Genomic DNA, 23,784 nt, shown 5'->3' with positions numbered 1-23,784 from the left:
AAACATGTAGGAAACATCTAAATGACTAATTTTTTTTTTGTTTTGTTTAAATCCAGAAAAGAGCATTATTTTAAAACAAAGTCTCTTGATATTTAAGGACATGGATCATTAGTTTTGTGTTTTGCTCAGACTTGACAACATTGAAATAGAGAAAAGACTGAAACCTAGTAGCCTGTATGCTTTGCAAAATGTAGACAACTTACAGTTTTGTTATTTTTGTTCTCTTAAAGTCTTTTAACAATGTTTTTAAAACAGCACAAAAAACACAAGGCTGTATTTCCCTGCTTGGCCATTTACACCGTTCTGAGCAGTTGCACTTCTCAGTGGTATATTGAACAATAGCCTACATTCACCTTTCCTGAAAAATCTGCAGGAACAGGCAAAATACAGATATTACTCTCTGCAGTCATCCACAACATGATGTCAAATTTCCATTTTAACCTCATTTCAAATCTTAGCTAAAAGAATATAACATTTTTTCCCCTCTCTGGTTTAAATTGACTGCTATTACCTAACTCTGGCAATAGAGCTTTTACAAAGGATGATATATAAAGGGGAACTCTGCAGTAAATCACTATTAACATGAATGATGAATGTTGAAAACTATTTGGAACAACTTTCTTAATTCACCTGGATTATAATTATACTACACTTTCCTTCATATATTCTTCTAAAAAAAAAGCTTCCAAACCAAATTTATTCTCTTGAATGATAGAGAAACACAACATTAATTATTCTACCCATCTATACTGGACTTAATGCCACAAATATCAACAATCAAGACTGGTTACTATTGCTTGCTTTATAAATGGTTGAACAAAATTTATTTTCAATGACAAGTTTACTCTTATTGATTTTCAACTTGTTTCATGTACTGTTTTTGTTAATTTTATTTATATTAATCTGAACTATTCTTGTACAGGTGAATGGAATAGACATGGCTCATTTGGACATTTTTCATCTAAAATTTCCTCCAATCAAACAAAATTATCTCTGAGGATAATTTTTATTTCAGTCAAAATTAAAAGATGGGTTGATTATTTAAAAATCTGGATCACTTCAGAGAGACTATAAAAATACAGTACATTTTAAAAAAAGCCAACCTCTGCTTTCTTTCAAGTCGAAAGTAAACTCCAACAAATATCACTAGATATGCCATAGCATGAGTCCTGGGGTAAAATCAGCTTAATTTTTCTGTGGCTTACAGGTAGGAAAAGGCTTACTAACAGCTTCAAGAAACCCTTCTGAACTAACTCATTACTGCAGTATATTAACTTGTTTTACAGTAATACATTTTAAAAGAAATAGGTATTCATTTCTTGTTTTGGTGTGACAGATTTGTAGTAGATTTAAAATAAAAATCAGGGCCTAATTCCTTATGAGACATTATTATTTTTTATGGATATTAAAAAAATGACTATGATAATATCTATTTCTAAGACACAAAGCATTTAAAATGAATGTTGTTTACACAGTTGGACTTTATCAGTGTTTGGCTCCACTTCCATTATCAACAGACCCACTCTGCACCCACTTCTGACCCACTCTGGCCGCATGACAGTAGCCAAGTGTCTGTATTGTGCTAAGTGCTTCATAAGTACAAAGAAAAACTGTTTCTAATGCAGGTCTGAGGTACAGGCAAAATGTACATATCCAAAAGACAATAAGATGTAAGGAGACTAAACAGAAAATCCAGTATGTGACAAAGTGGGACAGATGTCAACAAGTGACAGGGAGAGAGGACTTGTACTGTCTGCATATGTACCAGTGAAATACTATAGTGAGAAATAGTGTAGAGAAAAGTTTATATTTACTGATATAAATTATGTATTATATATATATATATATATTATATATATATATATATATATCTATATATATATATATATATATATATATGATAGTACACTGAGGCTAATTCAGGAAATTACTCACTAAGAAACTAAATAGAAATTATCACAAAATATTTCCATTCAAAATCTCAGGGTACCAAAGAAGAATATAATGGCTTCCTTTAAATTGCTCATCTGACACATCTTGTTAATATAGAGGAAACTGTATTCATTTATTTATTCTACTCATCTTATTTGAAAGTAGAAATACAAATTATTTGGAAAAATTAACTTTATTTCTGCTCCTAAAGGAAATCTATGGTGACTACACCAAATGGACATGCTTCAGTGAGGCAGCTAGGGAAAAACACCTAAGAAGAAGTCAGCGCAGGTATCCTGGAAATCATATATACAAGCAATACCTTAATGTTCTAATGTCTGACTTTCAACAGACAAATATTACAGAACTGAAAAAAAAAAAAGCTGGGAAAATTACATAGAAAATTAAGAAGATACTTCAGTTACTCCTGTTACTTTTTGTATTTCAATAAAAAATTGATATTAATGTATTAATTAAATTGTTAGTATTTTTAATTTAATTAAAATAATAATAGTGTCTTGAACAAATCCCAGGAGTACTTAATGAGTTCAGGTAAAAAGGCCTTCAGTTGTGAAGTAATTCTTACTAAAATAGCCACTATTTTTTGTTTTAGAATCTGTATCTAGATTTAAACCTTAGAAAGATCTTTGACAAAGACCTTCAGGAAAAGTTACTGGAACATTAATCATGGCTTAGGAGATAAAGGATTTTCATGAATCAAAATCTGACTAGAAAACAAAAAGAGGAAACAAAAAGAGAAAACAAACAGCCTGTGACCCTTTGCAAAAATACCCCCCAAAAGATAGTAAGGTACCTTGATTTACACTGTGCTCAGCCCCTTACTATTTTAGTATATTTACTTCAGTTTTGAAAGGGAAGTAATTCACACAGGAAAATAACAAGAAATCAGGGATGAGTAAAAACTCATCAATTTAAAATCATAAGAGAGATGGACGAGACAATTATCTTCTGAATTTTGCCACTGCCAAGAGCCACAGTAAAAGTATACAAAACAGATCTAAGCTATGGAAAATTTAAATTTTTCCCTCCTTTCTGCTATATTAGTGAGAACATGTTATTAAACTTCAAGATGAAAACTTAAGCTCCCATGAAATTTGCAACTGTTCCATTTCATATTAGTAAATGAAAGCACTGTGCTCTCATGGATAAGTGATAGAGGCTATGCTCAGATTTTAGAAAGACTCAAAGTGAGAATTCATCTTTATCTGATAAAAATTTATATAATTCATGTTAATAATCTTTGTAGAATCTAAATTGTCAGGATTTCCATATTAAACCAAGGTCATACTGTCTAGGATTAGGATCTTCTTAGGGATTTTATTTACTACACATATCCTGATAACCAACCACCAGAAAAAGGCCACTGGAAAGAGATTTTGGTCCATCACTACAGAATTACTACATAATGTCTTCTGAAAAGGAGTACTGAAGAAATAAACCAGACTGTTTATGACAGCAATTGGTCAGCTCTGGTTTCTAACTATCCAAATTTATGGTGGACTGTTCTGCAGTTAGGATCCAGTGTAATAAAACCTTCAAACAGCAATTTCCCCTTTTTGCATTGCGTTTTGCAGCACTAGCTTAACTATCCAATCCCCTCTTAAATTTTATTATTGGTGCTTATTTGGCTAGGTATCAAGAGAAATTAGTGAGTTGGAATTGCAGAGATCAGTTAAGAGCTTTTGATTTTAGGGCAGAACCAATTATTGCTGAGCATACTGCTCCAGCTCTGACAAGAGGGTTAAGTGCCTTGATTCATGTTTGCATTCATACAGCACTCAGAGACAAAAAGACAAGCAGTGGAGATTGACTAGCTGAGACAGGGAGGGAGAAAGGATGTGTGTGTCCCACAGGTTTTTAAACTACACACCAAAGGAAGCAAGTTCCTGGTGTGTGGACACCTAAGTACAAGCAGCATCAAGATTGTCCTTCTGCTTTTTTAAGCACATGGCTAGTCTTGGGGCTTCAAAGGTCTGTTTCTCATTAACTCTGACAAATATGTACAAACACTTTTCATCACACATGACTTTTCGTATGAATAAATTCCTATGTATGAAAATTGCTTGTTAAGCAAATAATTGATAATTTTTACCTCAGTCCTTTTGAAAATTATGCATGATATACCTCTTAATTTAAGGACTGATTTTGAGATGGAGGGAGTGGAATGTATTGTATTTTTAAAAGCTGAAAGCATATTGAACTAATTGCATGGACCTTTTAATTTCTTTTTATTTTACTAAGAATGTTTCTCATCAAATAACAATTTTGTTTCTTACATTGTGATTATTTTCTAACCCATTTGTCAGCACAGCAGAGGTGTTAACTGCAAACTACACAATTTTTCCTTTTTTTAAAAAAAGAAGTCCCATTACTACCCAACTGAACCTATCAATCAGATTTTTTTTTCTTAATCCAGGTAAGATCTATTTCAAGTTTTTCTCTGCACTGTAAGTAAGAATAAAAAATTTTGCAAGACTTGAGAGAAAGACTCCATTTAATCAAAGTTCCTCAAGAAGACATATTCCCAAGTGTATTTTTTTTTGCTTCCTTATAATTTATCCTGTACCTTATGTCTGGCACTCTAGAAGGCAAATATTTTTTAGAGCTTCTAAAACACCTCAGGCTGTGCCTACGGCTACAGATATGTAACCATATGGTTCCTTAATTACTTAAATCACTATGCAAGGCCTATGTGCTACTGTTCAAGATACATTTCACTCTGGTGCTAGCCCAAGGGGACCCATCTGATAGACAGACCTCATCACTTTGGCATTCCTTGTTTTTCTTGTGTAGCATTTTCTTTGAAGCTCTTAAAATGTAAGGGTCATTTCTCAGACAGATACCTACTGACTAAAAACTGTGGGGTCCTCTTGCTTGAAAACCTCTCTGTATGGTTATTACTTGCTCTACATGCCTGAGTTTTTTCCTTTTTGAAGTTTTGTAGTTGATATAAATCTGGCATCACACAAGAAGATTGTGTTACCTTTCAAAGGGACTTTTACAGGCTTGGAGAAATGGGCCAAAACGAACACCATTGGGTTCAGCAAAGGAAATATCAAGTCCTGAATCTTCACAGCAGCAACCTCTAGCAAAGCAAAGGCTGGGGAGAAACTGGCTGGAAAGCAGCTCTGCAGAGAGGGACTGGATGGTTCTAACAAGCAACCAGCTGAACATGAGACAGCAACGTGCCCTTCTGGCAATGAAGGACAACTTCACTCTGTGCTGCATTAGGAAGAACGCTTCTGGCCAGTCCTGCTCTCTGCTCAGCACTGGTGAGATGTACCTGGAGCACTGGGTCCGAGTGCAGAACTCCCCAGTACCAGGTACTTGGGCATACTGGAACGAGTTTGAATGAAGGTGATGAATGATTAAGCAATTGGAGCATTTAATATATGAGGAGAGGCTGAGAGACATGTTCATCCTGGGGAAGAAAATGCTTACCAGGATCTTGTCCATCTGTAGGGATTACATGGATTTAGCTGAGTGTGGTATTTTCCACAAGGGTCACAGGATGAAGGAAGAGACGAGAAAGTTGACTCCATGTTTCAGAAGGCTTGATTTATTATTATATGATAGATAACATATTAAAAATATACTAAAAGAATAGAGGAAAGGATCTCACTACAAGGCTAAGCTAAGAATAGAAAAGGAATTAATAACAAAGGTCTTCTCTCAGACCGAGACCAGCCGGACAGGTGATCTGTGATTGGCCCGTAATTGGAAACAGCCTGATGAGGCCAATCACAGATTCCCCCTGTTGCAGCAGATAAGAATTGTTTACAGTTTGTTCCTGAGGCCTCTCAGTTTCTCAGGAGGGGAAAAATCCTAAGGAAAGGATTTTTCATAAAACATGTCGGTGACAGCTGAGTAAAGAGGACAGATTCTTTTCAGTGGGGGGCCACTGACAGAACAAGAGGCAATGGGCACAAACTAAACCACAGAAAACTTCATTTAAACATAAGAAGAAGGTTTTTTTATGGTGGGTGTGATCAAACACTAGAGAAAGTTGCCCAAGGTGGCTATAAAGTTTCCATCCTTGGAGATTTTCATAGCTTGACTGGATACAATTCTGAGCAATGTGCTATAGCTGACCCTGCTCTGCAGGGGCTGGGACTGCACACCTTGGGAGATGCCTTCCAGGCTCAACTACTATGAGATTGTTGGATTTCTTTGATTTTGACCCCTGAAATATGAGTGGAAAACAAATTACACAGCCTCTACTTACTGAAAGAATGAAAAGAAATTAATCTCTCATAAACAAACAAGAAGACTCATTGAATTTCATTAAAAAGAATAAAAACAAACATTCTTACTTTATTTTGAATAGATCAAAGATTCTAACTTTGGCCACATAATACATTACAGTTTTGGTGCAAACCCAAGGAGATGCTTTTCCTTTCATTTTTTGAGAACAATCAGAGAATTTTCACCTTTATATATACCATTGAATCCTCCATGGACTTCTCCAGCACTGGAGATTTCTTCAACATGAGCCCCTTGGTCAGATGTAAAGTATACAAGAGTTTTGTCACTCAGATTATGCTTCTCCAGCACATCCAGAACTTGCCCTAAGTGGAAAAAAAAAAAAAAAAAGAAAAAAGAAAGAAACAAAGGACAGCTTTAAAAATCACAGAACAAACTAGGTGGGAAAAGACCTTTGAGACCATCAAGTCCAACCTATGACCTAGCCTAACACTTCCTCATTAACTAAACTATGGCACTGAGTACCATGTCCAGTCTGTTTATTGGACACGTCCAAGGATGGTGATTCCACCACCACTCCACCATGTCCCTGGCCAGAGAGTTCCAGTGCCCAATCATTCTTTCAGTAAAAATTTTTTTCTAATGTCTAACCTAAACTTGCCCTGGTGCTGCTTAAGACTGTGTCCTCTTGTTTTGCTAACTGTTGCCTGGAAAACAGACCAACCCCCACCTGACTAAAACCACCTTTCAGGGAGCTGTAGAGATTGATCAGGTAACTCCTGTGTCTCCTGCTTTCCAGGCTAAACATCCCCAGCTCCCTCATTCTTCATAGGGCTTGTGTTCCAAGCCCTTCACCAGCCTTGCTGCCCTCCTCTGGATGCTGAGGACTTTAAATGTCTTTTTCATTAGCCTTGGCACATGTAAATATTTGTGTCCATATGCTTTTTTGAGACCACTTTTCGCATAACTCTCTTATACCCAGCAATTGGCACATGCAGCACATGGTAGAGCACAAACACACAGGGCTTGTAGCAATCAGGACTGTAACCCAGTTGCTGCAGGGTTTCTTGAAGTACAGTATGAGAGGATTTGTGCACATCAGAGAACAGGGCTAATCCACAGAGAGCAAGTGACTTTTGGAAGCAGTTGCTCTCAATCAAGGAAATCCCTTAGCAAGAAGATTCAAGCCACTGAGAATATTTAGCAACACTGAGGAAAAAGTCTCAGCACGAGGAGTAGATCTCGCAGTTTGGGGGTAAGGCCTTGCTGCCTAGCAACCTACAGGCAGCCTGGCAAAAATTTCACTGAGAGTGTCAGAGTAAGAAAAAAAAAAAAGTGGCACCTTTAAAGAACGTGTGGTTTCATTATCAAACTTAATAATTAGCCCTTAATATCTCATCATATGGAAAAACATCACCTAAACTCAAAATATGCTAGGTAATACACATATCCAGGTGCACACATTTAAAAGAAGTATCCCCAGGGATATATCTTGTACCTCTGGGGCACCATGGACTCATGTTTCATTTTGACGAGGTGTTCCTCACACTACTCTGGCACTGTGGAGGGCCTTGCAGTTATATAAATTACACTGAAACCTATTTGGACTGAATTATTTAAAGTGTGTTTCTGTATGAATGAGAGTGAAGCTTCTCTTTGTAACTTTCTCCAGTGAATTTTAAACCGATTAGGAATCTAAAATTATTGGTCCTGGAAAAGGACCAAAGCTTAAGAATAAAATTCTTCACATCAGCCTGACAATGAACCTGTCCTTTAGGGATCTCAGAACATATAAAGATAATTTTGTCTTCACAACCATTTTATCTTTATTCTTTTACTTAAGCATCCAAGAATGGTCCAATTTGAATGCTAATTTTGATTTGCTAACCTGACCACTAAGAATTAATTCATCATCTAATGCCTAATTATTGTGTCAAAGAGAGTGAGATAAGAACTTTGAAATACAGAGCCTTCTAAATGGTTTTCAGATCACTGTTTCTGTTGCTATGTTCTATTTCTGTATAAGGAGTAATTACCTTACTTTATTGCTACTATTTCTAGTTGCCTCTTATTGCTATATCATTTTAAAACTGTCTTTTTAAAATGGTTGACTGTCTTAATTTTTCAAATGACTGGGTCAAGAATAAAGGAACATCAGCTGCTAAATTTAAGTAGATACCTGTTGGTCTTGTTTGTAAAGTAGGAGCAAAGAAGAAATGTAAGAGTAGGAGAATTTGTTTATGTAAATTTTGAAGCCTCGTGGGAGTTGAAATTTCCCAACAGAGCTGAGAAAATCTGTTACAAAGGCTGACATTTTAAAGCTGGTGGGTTGGGGGAAAATCATGCAGATCCTTCTGACAAGCCATGCGCTTGCTGCATGAGGTGGATGGACTTAGTGCCAGAAAAGAACGAGGCAATTTCCCATTGGCTTCTGAAATTGTTTGGAGAGTGTACTTGCTAAGTGATTACAATATCTCTTGGAAATGCGTCAATGATGATAAAAACATAGAGTTCAAAGATAAATTAGTTAATTGTATGTAGGTATTCAGCCACATGACCTTCAGAGTTCCCTTCCAAGCTATATCAAGCTATGATTTTATGATACAATGACAATAAATAGTATTGTGCAAAGAAATATATGTGAAGTGATGTGCACAACAATATCTTTTTTACACACGTCATGTTCATGATGAAATTGAACTTCCAAAGTAATCTTGTATATAAACCAAAATGAAAATAAAATGAGAATGGCACTCAGTATATAACATTAAATGATCTCTGGTGATCAAAGGCATTGGCAATCATTCAATAATGTCCACTTTGATTTACCAACTAATTTGGAAAGATATGAGAAGCAATGAAAATTGTCTCACAATCACAGATAATTAAACTTAAAATTAAACAATAATATTAAATTAAATTCAAGACATTATAATATTTTTAATGAGGTTGAGTAACTAGGCTTGCTCTGAAAAAAATGTTAAATTCTGACACTCAAACATGTCCCATTTTAGAAAAAAACAGCCATATAAAATTCATAGAAATTCTCATCCATTGTTAAACTCAATGGTAAAACTTCCATTTCCTTCAAAAGGATTTTGAAACACAGAGGATTGCCTACATTAGGTTTAACCAAAGAATGCTAAAATGACAATATATCTTAGCAGCAACATTTTTCAGTACAGATGGACTAATAGTGGTAAATCAAAAAAGAGTTTTGTCAGAGTATGGCAGCCACAACACACTCACAAGCAAACCTTCCATTTCTATTTTGATCTTGAACACTGGCACCTACTAGAATGAAAACTGTAAATAAACAGCAAAGTGTGTGCTACCAGGAGATAAGACACATTTAAGTGCATTTGAATGATGTGCCTCCCATTAACACAAGAAAGAGTTTAAATTAAAATACCTTGCTTGGAAGCCACATTCTGAAAAATTAGCTGCTGTACTGATCTATGTGGATGGTACAAGTTGTTTTTTTTTCTGATTTGAACAGATCATATTTGGAAAGACAACATTTGTGAATATCCAAATCAATCTAGCTGATGGAGCTCCAGAATTTCTGCAGCTATTTAGCAACCAGAATTTCAGATCAAGCTACTCCTACCCCTGCCATTATAGGAAGGTATTCTGCAATGTAGGTGACTAACATTGTAGCAGACAAAGGTGTTAGATCATTGGACATTTTTCTCACATTTACATATTTTTAAGATACAAAACAGATTGAGGACTGTGTTAAGATGTTACTTTTTTAAATTAGTATATCAGTGCTGCAAAATTTAAATGAAGCTTCTTCTGGAATATACTGAGGAGGGCTCTCTGTATTCTGCTCTCCATTCTTGCTTCAAGCTGTGTAAAATTATAAAGAATTGTTTCATCCTGAATGCGAAAATGCCAGTTTCAGTGGAGTGATAGCCATGTGAAAGAGAGAAGAGCAATTGACTCTGTTCTTTGGAAGGAAACACAGAGCCATGCCGCTTTTCAACTTCTCCAGCACAGCCTGAATGGCAGCTGAACCAGCCTTGCTAATGATGATCCTAATTACTGAGTTTTGACTCATGTAAAGCTCCTACTGTACACATCTACAAGAAGAGATAGGGTTTATAAAAAATAACCATTTATAAACAAGGTACAAACACTGAAAAACAATAATGTGTTTATAAATGTGTTAGTGATTTGGAAAAGTGTTTAGTCAAGCAAGCATATGAGCAAATGCATTTTATTCAAAAATTAGTGTTCTGACATTTCAAGTCAAAAGGAAAGAAATATTATTTGTATTAATTCAAAATAATTTAGAGTATTGCTGAAATTGTGAATAAGAAGCTAGAGAAAACAGAATACCTCTGTGTAATCCAGGCATTAGAAAAAAATAGCCTCTACTTGTGACAAAAGCTTTAAAGCAGTCTGCCAGATTCAAAGAAAAAACATGTTTCAGAAGGAGGGTTAAAGATATGTCTCAGGAAAAGACAGTTGACAGTAAAGGAAATTCCTATTAATGTAACACTATTTTCCAACTCCAGTAAACTTTCACATGCCTCTCTTGTATCTAGAAACCTACAGCAAGATTGCAACAATTATTGAACAAAGATTCCAATAGATCAGCCTGGGAAAATAAGCCATCACATCACTGCCTAGAAGTGGCAGTTGGATTGTGTTGGGGTTTTATTGTTTTTATTTGCTCTTTAGAATTTGTTACTGCTGCTTATGTTTGGTTTTGAATAGCATCATTAGCCAGAATCACAACTTGTATCAGCTCCAGGCATTAACCTCTGTAAGTGGCAAGCCTTTGAATAAATGCATAAAATCCTAAAAATTAATGCTTCATGCATTTGGAAACCCACATTTCTCTCAGAGAATATATTGATGCCTTTCAACTATATACCCATAGGTTTACTACATAGTAAACCTCTTGGGAGCCCCTTTCTGCCACAGCATTTTTAGGTTTTGCCAGAGTTAATGAAATCTTCAGGGCTCAAAGGCTAAGATTTTCACCTTATGAAAACTTAATGTTGCAGCTTCTGCATACCATCATTCACAAGCTAACAATAATTTTAATCTCTAGGTTGATTTTCTGTGATAAAGAAAAGTTACTTCACTTTAATGCACTGATCTGATTACAAAATCCACTGACTAAAACCTTTGTATTAAAACAAACTTATAACTAAGATCAAGATACCCCTATTTTAATTTCAGCTTTTGTACATTTCAGGTTATAAATATGCAAATGTTCCCTAGTATGCTCAGAGCCATCCAGTTTCCTTTGATAAATATGTAAATCTGCTTGTCTCTGCAGTGGGGAAGTAATTATCAGTTTCAGACCTAGTCATTGAGTCCAACACTTGAGGTAAAGATGGAAAACAATAAAACCATTGACAGCAATACAAGAAGTGGTTGCACATAGGATGAACAGTACACAAACTCTGCACACAACTTGTTTAACATTCAGAGCTACAACACAACCACTGCAGAGTGGAAATTGTGGGACAAAGCATTAGAATGTGCTGTGGCACATTATCTATCCAGGTAACAAAACACATCCACCTTTGAAGACAAGTGATTCCCATAAGGAGGACATTAGCATATGAACCTCAAAGGTGAGAGGGAATACTAGGTAGTAGGACTGACTAGAACAGAAAATAGATGCATAACTAATTACCAAAGGTATAAGGTTCTTCCTGCAGAAATAAAGTAGAGTGCCTATTCAGTACAAAGTCTTGAATCAGTACTACTGTGCTACTGTTTCTGAAGTTGCACAATGGAAACAATCCATACAACAAAATCTTCTCCAAAAGTACATAGCTGGAGTCTCAAATGTGCTAAGCTCCTGCTATGATAGGCTAGTGGGATCTTCAATGTCAACAGGAAATTCTGCCAAAAAGTAGCATCTGGTTCTGAAAAAATACATCTATATTAGTGTTTTAATTTGTAACAGGAATGCGTATTTACAGTAAATCCAATCATGGATAGTTAACATATTTATGTTTCCATAGCAAAGCCTTCTTGGATTTTGTGACCTGGATTTCTTTCAAAGTCTAATTTCAAGGACAAATCCTGGGAATGCCACTAAGGCATTCACACTACTAATGGGCATCCAGTCAGGGACCACAGCAGAGCTGATCTGAAGTGGGTTTCTGGTCTCTTCTGGTGTGCTGACAGTCTTTTTCCAGCTCAGAAGACAGTTCAGACTTGCCACTGTTAGCAATTTTAAACATTGTAGAATTGATGAATCCTCCAGTGGAAGTCTAGAGCAGGCACAATCCAGCTCCAGTTGTGTAAGCTGTAGATGCATTGAGGGTGGGATTTACATACAGTGTACACAAAGCACAAAGTATGGATTTTCATACACACCTCACCTATCCTAAGAATTTGGCACCAAAAATTCTGAATTATTTTCAAAGTGAAGTAAAGTAAAGCAATTGCCCCAGATGTAACTACCTCCCACTAGAAATCAGATAAGTTCTTATGTCCAGGTAGTCTGTAGAACAACAGTTCTCTTCTAGATTCCTCTAGACTCAGAGTGGGACAAGTAAATGAGCAGAAGTGCTCAGAAAAGGGCAGTCTTTTAATCAGAAAACAAGGCAGCTTTGCTGTGGTCAGCTAAGCTCTCAGTGTGAACTTGGTTTTTGTTAGGATTTGGATTGCAGTGTAGCTGAAACTTGCAAATCACTAGTGACTGTTTATACAGTTTTATAAGTATAATGTGTCTTTCAGACCCTCAGGATAAATTTTCAGCGCAGTGCACAGCAGATTAGGTACACACACTTCTTAGCAGCTTTGAATAAATCAACCAAATTTTGACTTAATGCATAAGGTTTTTCCTAGAGATGAGTACCACATCGTTTATTTTTCTTATGCACATAGATTCAAATTATTTTTTAAATATGAAAGTTGGAATGATACTTTAGATATGTATAAATACATGTGCATAATGAAGCACAGACCTAAGTGTCTGAAGATCTGTAAGTATAGCAGCAATAGAGACAATGCAGGATGGAAAAGCTTCCTGTACTGCAGCACTAATGATGGATTATTACAGGTCAAAAAGTAGAACTAATCAGTAGCTATTTCCTTATTAGTATTTAAATTAGCTAATAAATGCATTGCTTGAAATTCACTTTTAGACCTTACATCTGTTAAACATAAGTCAATGTATTTCTAAAGTAAATCTTGATTTTTAGCCTGCTTAAAATGCTAAAATATGAGAAATGGTCACACAATTTTAGGAGGGTCCACTGCATTTGCATTTTGCATGACAGCTGTGATAACTTTTTGGGTAAATTTGCATCTTCATTCTGCACCTCTCTAAGATGCCATTTCACACATACAGCTAAGAAGAATAATGAAAAAGACATTGTCTAATTTCCCACTTTGAGGTCTCCCATGTTTTCTTCCAAATTATGAAAGGGATTTCTTTAGGTGTCAGTTTGGCAAACTGTAGTGAGGGGTACTATTCAGTTTTGAATTGGACTGTCAGGTGAATTTAAGGCTTCAGGTATTTGACCATTCCAATATATGCTGATTGTGATTGATTGCATAAATGGGGAGTGATAAAAGGAACTCTTTCCTATGTCTTCAAATATCAGACTAAGTTTTAACTGAATATGTATATGGTCCTAGAACCAAATGCATAATGAAAACATTTTGCCAGATGAATATATGAAGAATGATGAAGAATGTAAAGCAGGGAAAAAAATTTAAACCTCCATTTAAATCCTCAGCACTTTTCTAAAAACTTCAAAGCATTTTCCAGTTGCTTATTTCATTTTTATTAAGTAAAATTCAAACTGTAAAAAACTGGCTGACATTAGAGCATAAACATTTATCATCCTTCAGCAGCCAAATGTTTTAATCTGTGCTGAATTTGGAAGCAGGTTTTAAACACTTGCTATAAATTACATACCAAACAGTTAAAAGGAGTTTTATCAAGATTGAATTATATTCATCATGAAATCTCAATAAATTTTATTTCCTGGTTTTCTGACTTTAATTGTGTAAATCGAATCTAACATGAAAGTAGGTGTGCATTAACTCACTCCCAATACACCTTTTTTTTTTTTCTCCTTTACACGAGGATCACCATGCACACTTGTTAATTTACCTACTTTAACTTTTGTGCCTAAGTGCTACTAGACACTGAAAGCCTACTGTGAAATCACCATCTCCAAAACATGTTACTTGATAATGAATCTCTGTGTAGACACTGTTACAACCAATAAGAAAGCAAACCTTACTATGAAAATTGCCTCAAGGGACTTTCCCACTGATGATGTAGACTCTACTCTGTCTTCTCTAGATGACATTCAGAATTTAGGAAAAAAAAAATACAAACAAATCCATTGAGAGCCACAAATTCTGATATGGCACCTTTTCCCCCCGGTATATGTATGTGTGTTAAACATGACAAATATATGCTGACTTCAATTCCATAGGATCCTGTCTGAAGGGAAGGAAATAATTTTTCAGGTCATCCTCACAGATGATAGATTACTAACTCCAAAAGATTACTCACTATCTCATGAAATGGCACTTTGATTTCTTAATTCATCTAAGTGCTCTACTAAAAATATTCACAGCCTATTCAAAAGGAGTTTTTGTGGAAGTTTCAGAGTAGTATCCAGTAGCACAGCAGATGCCTATGAGGAAGAAAAATAAAATCTGCCTTTTTCTGGTCTGAGGCCTGGAAAGAAAAATATGCCATTCTTGTTTTAAATTGGTTTAGAAATACTTGAGGACTCTGCTTAGACCAAGATGTGTTTGATGCTCCTAAGACATGGTGGAATCATGAGATCAGAGAGGGCCCTGAGACCCTTAGGCTCATTTCTTTGCCTTTTTTCTAATTTTCACTCATATAATAACAAAACAAATAAATGAGTATGTTACATGTGAAATTAATAATTAATCTGAGTTTGCAAAAGTTTGACACTATGAATGCCATGTGTCATTTTGTTTGTAATGAGAAGTTAAGAAAATGGACCAATATATCTTTCCTGTGTGAAGGCGAGGCAGAATTCTGAAAGGGCTCTGCTTTGCATGTAAGGATGACAGTGAGATGTGTTTTTTAGGATAAATCTCAAGGTTAAATGTGAAATAAGGAAGGATCATTGACAAAAACACCACAGATCAGCTGAAATATTTACATAGATACATGGAAAAAAGTAGTCTAACTGTAATTAGACACTATTTGAGGAAGAGAGGAGTTATTGACAAGGTAAACTCTCCAAAGATCAGATGGCAAATAACCACTTGAAGGTCCCAGGCAGCACAGTTGTTACTTATGGGAATAGCACTATTCCTATGGATAGACAGGCAGATAGAGTGTTAGTTCCTCCCTATTAACATATATTTTTTTATAAACCAAATTTCTGAATCTATAAAATCAAATTTAAAAATTTGTATACAAACAGATGTCATTGAACAGGAAATGTTTGGAAACTTCATATTTCACATGAATAGCTCTGTAACACACTGGTGTTTCAGTATCATATGCAGAGAGAAGTAAGTACAACCCAGCAAATAGATTTCTGCTTCAGAAGGCACTGGAAAAGTATGGCTGGCTATACACAAGAATTGACTCTATTGTTATCAAGATTCAATAAGTAAATATGGTAACAGTAGGATAGAGTATTTGCATACATTTCCTGATAATATATTTAATATACCAGTTCCTCCTATTTAAAAGTTATTTTCTACTATTTTACCATGAATTCCTAAAGTTAATATATAACCAGGGAAGTAATTAAATGTCTCATCAAAAATCAGTTTACATTCTTAGAGGTAAATGTGATATTATTGTCTAGTATTTTTTGCCAAGAAAGTCCTCAAACCTCTCTTTAACTAGGCCATCTATTTTGTTATGAGCAGCACCTGGGGGTTATTGCAAAAGAAGATGATTGGCGAACTGCAGCAGAATCACAGAAAAGATGGACTGAGAAACTGAGGATATGAAGCTTGACTACTTCAGCTCCAAATAGGCAAGAATATTTAGGATATGTCCTGTAGAAGGTTTTAGGCTTTTTTTTTTTTTTTTTTTTATGGACAACTGCCAATTTTGTGCCTCTTAAAAAATGCTGGTAGAAAAGCAATCCTAGCTGCACTTTGCTCATAACACCCTGCTAGATGTTCAAACATTGTTCTGTAGGATGTGCTGGTTACATTGTGTCTCACTCTGTCCTGATGTTGGTTTGGAAGGGGCCTTCAAAGATCACCTAGTCCAACCTCCCAGCCTTAGGAAGGGAGATCTGCCACTAGATCAGGTTACTTAAAATCAGGCTTTGAAGTCTTCCAATGATGCAGCATTCACAACTTTTCTGGGCAACCTGTTCCAGTGTCTTACTACACTCACTGTCCAATACTTCATCCCAATGTCCAAACTAAATCCACCATTTTGCCATTTAAAGCTTTTTTCCCTTGTCCTATCACTACAAGTACTGGTATCAGCTATTTCTCCAGGCTTTCTTATAATTTATTTTCCTTTATATTTTCTCCCTAGAGCTTTCTCTTCTCCAGGCTCTCTCTCAGTCCAGCTGTCTCAGTCTGTCTTCACAGGAGAGCTCCTCCAGCCCTCTGCTCATCTTCACCAACCTCCTCAAGGCCAGTCCTCAGAGGCCCACATCTTTCCTGTACTGAGGACCCCAGAGCTGGATGCAGCACTCCAGGTGGGATCTAACAAGTGCAGAGTGGTGGGGCAGATTCACCACCCTCATCCTGCTGGCCATGCTGCTTTAAATGCAGACCAGGACATGGTTGGCTTTCTGGGCTGCAAATTCACACTGTTGGCTCATGTCCAATTTTTAATCTGCCAAATGGAAAGGATAAATTATATGTGTTGGAATTATAAACAAATAAATACAAAAGTAATCATTTATTACTTGCTTAACATATGCTCTGTGATTTTGTAATGTCAAAATCAATGGAACTCTGGATTAGAAGCACTTTGCCACCTTTCACACAGCCATATACTTACTATACATTGAAATACTCTATATTGGCTATACTTTTCACATCAGCACAACTAGAATCTTCCTTGACTTTACTAGAAATAATGAGGCATCCTGAACTATTAGCTTCTTTCAAACATCTGGCATTAGGTTATCATCTTTGGATTTATGGAAAGACAAAGTTTATACTGCATTTATTGGGCTAGGCCATTCTTTTCTTTAGGATTAAAATGTAGTTACATTTAAGGCATCTTAATTATTTCTTGTTTCCTGCTTTGTTTTTCGATGCAAGTATGATTAAGAAATGAAAGTAAGTTTGATTTCTAACCCACAACTATCTCAACCACTGAGATGCAAGAGCCTAAAGAACCAAAATCCTTTACCTTCACAACAGTGAAATGGCAGCAGTACTATAAAACCATGTAAACTGAAGGACCTAAGTTAGTCACACTTAATTGTAGTTAATGTAAGTGTGACATTATAGATGAGTCCATCCAGTAGTTTGCTAAAGGGACATTTGCTGAAAAAGGGATATTCTTCTTCTCCTCTTTCTCCTTCTTTCTATTTTCTCTGGAAGCTGGTTAGAAAAAAAGGAGGTAAAGGAGAGAAGGATGCTCTGCCTCCCCTCTTGTGGAATCATAAGGCTGCAAGGTCCACTAAAGCTATAGAATATAACTTCATGCTGGTCTAAGGCAAGAACTTGATTATCATTTTTTGCTCATCCCAAGTAAGCAACTCAGCCCTTAAGGGTCAGGTGTTCCTTTGGATATTGAGCTTACTACTGTAATACAAAATCAGTTCAGTGTTCTCTGGGTTACTGAAATGTGCTCTTCATAAGGAAATGCTATAAAGAAAGTTTCATGGGTAGGGAGAGAGAATGATTTAAAATAGAAGTGTGTATACAAAGTCAAAAGAAAGCAAAAACAAAAAGAAAGCATTCAAACTAGTAAAAAATAACCAGAGTACACTGTGAAACACACAACCCTTGCCCCACAAACACCAGTATTATAAAAGAATTATAGAAAAAAAGAATAAAGATTAATTTTCAGTTTTTCTTAAACAGTATCCTAAATTGAAATATAAATGCCTTTTTTTACAATCAAGTGGTGAGGGGAAAAGCTCCAGAGCAAAATCACCACTTTACCAGCCTGTCTTTCACTAATCACTGCATCATTTCTCTACTGCTTCTCCTAGCCCAAAAATTCATTATTTATCTCATTATTATGTTTTGTTATAATACAGAAAGCAATAAAAAGCTTTGTTTCATGCAATAGAGGCAACTGTTTTTATAAAAATAATGCTCTTTAGCAGTATTACCACCCAGCCTATTATATAGTGTGATTGTTTTAGCACTAAGTCAAATGTACCATTGAAAGATTACCAGCCAGACTCAATAAAAACCCAGTTCTATAAACCTCATCAATAAGAGCTTATTACCACCTGGAATTTTCAATAGTATGAACTTCTGCATGGAAATTCACTAATTGGAATCAGTCTGTTGATGATGAATACAGAATTGATATTGTCATAAGCTTTATTTTATGATTACTGCTTTCACTCAGAATTAGATCACCTTTTACTAAGCAGCATAGTTTCAAAACAATTAAGATACATTTCAAAAGAAGCATAAAAAAGTTTCATATCTCTCTGCAAAAAACCATTGTGGATTATTTTAAAAGAATCTCTAGTATTCTCAATATCATCACTGAAACTGAAATGCACATGATCAGTTTTAGGGTTTTTTCTACAGCTAATTGATATGCAGCCAGCTATGAAAAAAATTGTAAAAGGCTGGAAGACATTCCCTGAGTCATTACAGAAACTGTTCATAGCATTATAGTTCATATATTGAAAAATATATTTTATTATTATTAAAAAGTACTACTTAGTCCCCAGGACCAAAAGAAAACCTGAGTTCCTGAGTCCAGGTGCACATTCTAACCATTTCCAGCCTCCAACATGGATCAAGACCGTGAAAAAAATCACTTATCTTTCCCCTTCCCAAATCCCATGCCAGCTGAATTGAAGTCCTAATGCTTTACTATAGATTCAGATCTGGATTAGTGGGTGACTAGCAACAAAGTTCTATCTCAGGAGTTAAAACTGAACATCATTTCTGTCTCAGCCTTTCTTCTGGGAAACAGATTAATGAGATTCCCCTATCTTACAAAGGCTTTGTGAAAATGCTTATTTGCAAATCTGTTATACACTGTAGCAAAGTACTGACACAGAAGAGATGAGAGATGTCAAAGTATCTGTCTTCAAAACAGAACTTCAATAGCATGTGTTAAATAAAACATGAGAACTCATATTTAACAATGAGGCATATACCCACTGTTGAGAAGCTGCTCATTAAGAAGGCACTCTGATAAGGAGATAGTATTCTAGTGGGAAAAAAATGGTACGTAAACATATGTTAGAAAACTGTACCACGAGACACAAGCATAGGAAGAATTTTTTTTTCTATCTTTGAGTACTTGACTTCATAGTCTCCTGCATGTTTGTATGCATTAATGTGCTGTATCAGCTATGGTAAGGTACTGGGTAATCCACAACAATGCTATCTGAAGGTATAGATGAGAAAATGTTAACACACAGATTAGAAGTCCTTGACATTTTCAGTCTCTTTGTTCCTTAGTTTCATGTTAAGTCTTCTTTCATAGACATGCAACTACTACCAGCAAGATCCTTCTCCTTCTCTAGCAGTCACATTCTTTATAAAACCATGATTACAAACTCCATAAAAAACTACACAGATATGCTTTCAGAGTCCAACTACTGAAGAAAAAGGATGGCAAAAATCATGTTCCTAATTCAGGGCTGAAGGTTAAGTCTGACAACAGTAACACTTCCACCAAAGCCAGTAAAGTCTCATCCTGATCCCTGGCTCTGGATGACTGACTTACTAAAGCCCTGTTGTTCCAGATTGCAAGGCAAGATATATTCTATTACCACCTGTATGGCAGCTGTCTTTTTCAAGTGGGCAGTTTTCCTTATCTCTTCCACAATCACTCCTCCCTCGGGAGGGGACATCTGCTGATAACAACGGGCTATTGAATGTCACTGCATGACTGACAACATGGCTGATAAGAACTATAGCTTCCCATTGTGAGATGCTCTGCCCAGGGGAAGGAGCCAAGCATTGCTACCCAGATATAACCTGGAGATTCTGGAATACCAGCACAGCTTCCCCACTGGATTTCCCAGAGGAACAGCAGCTGCCCTTTCCTCTGGATCTTCAGAGGAAGACTGCACCTTTCTACAGGATCCCTGCTCCAACAGAACCACGCCTGACACTCCAGGAGGACTGCAGCACAATTCCAATTGGACTGCTACCAACACCCTGACCAACAGGGTGTCAGGTTGAGTTCTGACTCCGTCAGTGTTGTTCTAGTACACTACGTTGTTTATTTTATCCTTTTATTTTCTTCCCTATTAAAGAACTGTTATTTACTACTCCCGTAATTTTGACCTGACAGCCCCTTAATTTAAAATTCATAGCAATTTGGAGGGGTGGGGAGTGTTTGCATTTTTCCACTTCAGGGGAGGCTCCTGCCTTCCTTAGCAGACCCCTGTCTTTCCAAACCGAGACACCTGTGGTGTTTTTCTAGCACAGTGCTAATGAAATTTTTTTTTAAAAGCTTCACAGTATCTGTGCTAAAAAGGTTTCTATGTGAAGGCCCATAATGAGCAAAACCTTTAGCAGTTTCCTTAAAACTGTTTTTTTTTTTTGAGATTATCTACAATTTGAATAAAGTTAGCCCCATTTTGTTTCCTTATTGCAACCTTTATCTGAATATTCATACTAAGACCTTTGTCCATATTGACTTGAATTTCTGCAGGTCAGTTTTGGCTTAAATCTGTGTTCTTAATTATTCTTAATCTTGCTGTGTTCTTAATCTCACTGATAATGGTTTTCCGTTCCCATCTCAAGCAAGGAGCAAAATCCAACCATACCATTTATATGTAAAATTTAACTTCAGAGGCAAAGGTGAAACCAAAGGTTGGCTGCACATTTCATTAGAGAATTTCCTATCCTCCTTGCCTGGATTTATCCTCATTGCTTGGAGTCATCAGGATTCTCTCTTATTTCTAGTTTATCTGAAACAAGCTTTGAGCTTTCTCTTACTAATGGAAATTAGCTTGTCTAAGAGTAATGCTAATTTTCTTTCACCAATTACAGCATTTTGATCTAGCACAATATTAGATGTCATGTCACTGTTTTTGTAATAGACCAAATTTTAAGAGCTTTGTAATTAACAGAAAGCCTTTACATTTTTGAACATTACATGATTACATTTTTGTAAAGAAAAATGCACAGTGCCCTATCACACACATTGCGCTGACAATTTAACTTCTGCAATATCAGATGCAAACAAAACCTCAACCTTAAGTAGCAGGCAGCAAATTTGGAACCACACAGCACTATTACCACCAACTACATTACACTGAAATTTTCCATCATGAAGTACTGAGACATTATTTGAACATGACTGATTAAAAAGTGCTACAGAAAAGGTGACTTAAGATGTGCCGTGTAGTCTTGTAAATAATGTTCTGAGAAGGAGCTTTGCTGTATACAAAGATGTGATATATAAAAAGAAGGTATACTTAAGGAGGATTAGGTAGATCATGAGGCTTATCACAGTGGAAACAGGAGTCCTTCATCACCTAGTCACCTCTTAAATTTGGTCCCATTCAGTAGTGACTGAAAGTCATTGCTGCTTAGTGACATATGAAATGGGTTTGGGTTTTAGAGCAGATTGTAACTGGAACGAGTCCATAATAAAAAGGTAGAACCACAAATGTTTCTAATCTGCACCACACTGACAATTTTCCCAGATGTGACCTAAAGAGTTAATGTGCTTCAAGAGCTTAACTACTGTCTTAGCTGAAGAAACAGTCTCTAAATGCTTGGATAAGAGCAGAATGGCAAGACAGGGTGGAAAAATTCTATCCTAGTCACAGAGTACCTGTATTGGCTGAATACCTTCTTCCTCAGCATGCTGGCTGAACATCTTTTATGATAAGAAAACCAGTCTAATATTAAACCTTATAGATCTGAGATATACACCATTATATATTCAGAAAAGCAAGGTCAAGAAATGCACGATTAGCATCAGGCATCCATCTCCAGATTTTTAATTCTATTTTTCAGTTTTGAGGCTCAGCCAACATTATGTCACATTCACAGTAGCTGGATAAGATCAGTGCTTATCTGCTGCTTCTGATCATGTGGCATCATTCTGCTTTGCTTATCTTTTTAATCAATGTTGCACTGTAACAAATGACTACATGAGGTGAAAAGCCATGATAAATTAGGCTTATCTTCGTGCGCAGGATTTTTTCTTGGAAAAAAAATAAAGATAGCTCATTCTTTTTTTTCTCAAAGCAATAGGAATTTATCCTTTTTTTTCTTCTCATATTATTAACAATGTTTATTTTGATTTTTAGTACAATTCAGAATTCTCAGAAGATTTGTGGTGCTTTTTTAGGTTGTCCCTAATACAATAAGTTTTTAAATAAAGGTTCTAAGTATACAAACACTGCAAAGCGATACAAAGATGTGAGAATTCAAAATAACAACCACTAACAATTTTATGTAAAAGAAAAAATATTGATTTCTGATTAAATTTAATAATACTATGCTGTTTACCAGAAGGAAGATAGTTATTGCTCAGTATTGGAAAGAACATTAAAAAAGCCCACCAAACCCCAAACTCTAGGAATGCAAGTTCAGGCCAGAATAGCTTGGAAAAAAAAATTAAAATTAAATTTTAATTACTTTGTAATTAAAAATAATAAGTCAACTTTAAGAGCTTAAAGGATTGTAAGTTTGAAACAATGACGTTAAAAAGTGAAAAAAAATTACTCTTTTTTCTCTTTGCTTTGTGAATTCATTAGACTATGTTACTTTCATCATAGCAAGAATTCCTATGAGTCTTTTCAGCATATTTCAGTTTTCTGTCTCCTAAAAATATTACATTTTCCAAAGTAACTTTTGTTTTTTTTCTGAAAGCATTATTTTCATTTACTAATGAAGTGGTGTTACATCTATTACTAAAGAAAGAGAAAGATGCCACAGGGGTCATTAAAATAGTTTATATTAAATTGGAATGGTTTTCACTTAGACCTTTCATTTACATCATTCCAGGATAGAATAAAGATTAAAAGCAGAGGATGTGATCAAGTTCACATAGTTAGCATATAAACTATTTAAACATGCACAAATTCATCAGATAAAAGGTATGTGAGGATTTAGTTTTCATCATCTCACAATTGGGTGGTATAGAGATTAGGAGCCACAGCCTAATCCTGCACATATTACTGATATAATCTCTTTTACAACACTAGGAAATCTCATTAGGGAATAAATAAATTAGATGTTTTTCACAAAAGTCTGGAGCTGGCTTGGTGGAGCTTCTGCCTTTCTCTTCCTCTTTAAAAGTGCTTTGTGAAGATATGTATTTATAGAAAATTCTTAATAGTGATAACAATGGAATAAAAAAAGTTGAAAAGTGGTCTGACCTTCAGAAAATCCTACTAGATTGTACCCCAGCTGTCCTTCCTCAGAGAAGAAAGTATTTACATCTGCCTTGCTGCATTTCAGTACAGGCTACATGTCACCCCAGAGAGTTGTGTTGCAGAGTATTGCAAATGCTTCAACAAGTCATAGATGTTCCTCATG

The 23,784-nt window shown here is 35.7% G+C and overlaps 1 protein-coding gene across 5 annotated transcripts in view; it reads right to left on the bottom strand.

Annotated features, from left to right (window-relative positions):
- STS (steroid sulfatase) overlaps positions 1 to 23,784 on the bottom strand; it is a 110,102-nt gene that overhangs the window by 35,812 nt on the left and 50,506 nt on the right. For all 5 annotated transcript variants that reach the window (XM_050975849.1, XM_030234823.2, XM_030234824.2 and 2 more), the window contains one exon: positions 6,384 to 6,521. In XM_050975849.1, coding sequence (XP_050831806.1) covers positions 6,384 to 6,521 — 138 coding nt within the window. The remainder of the gene's footprint in view (positions 1 to 6,383; positions 6,522 to 23,784) is intronic.

This window comes from Serinus canaria, chromosome 1 (assembly GCF_022539315.1).
Source record: "Serinus canaria isolate serCan28SL12 chromosome 1, serCan2020, whole genome shotgun sequence".
NCBI lineage: Eukaryota > Metazoa > Chordata > Aves > Passeriformes > Fringillidae > Serinus > Serinus canaria.
Note: the sequence above shows the minus strand (reverse complement) of the source record. Positions and strands in the feature narration are given on the sequence as shown.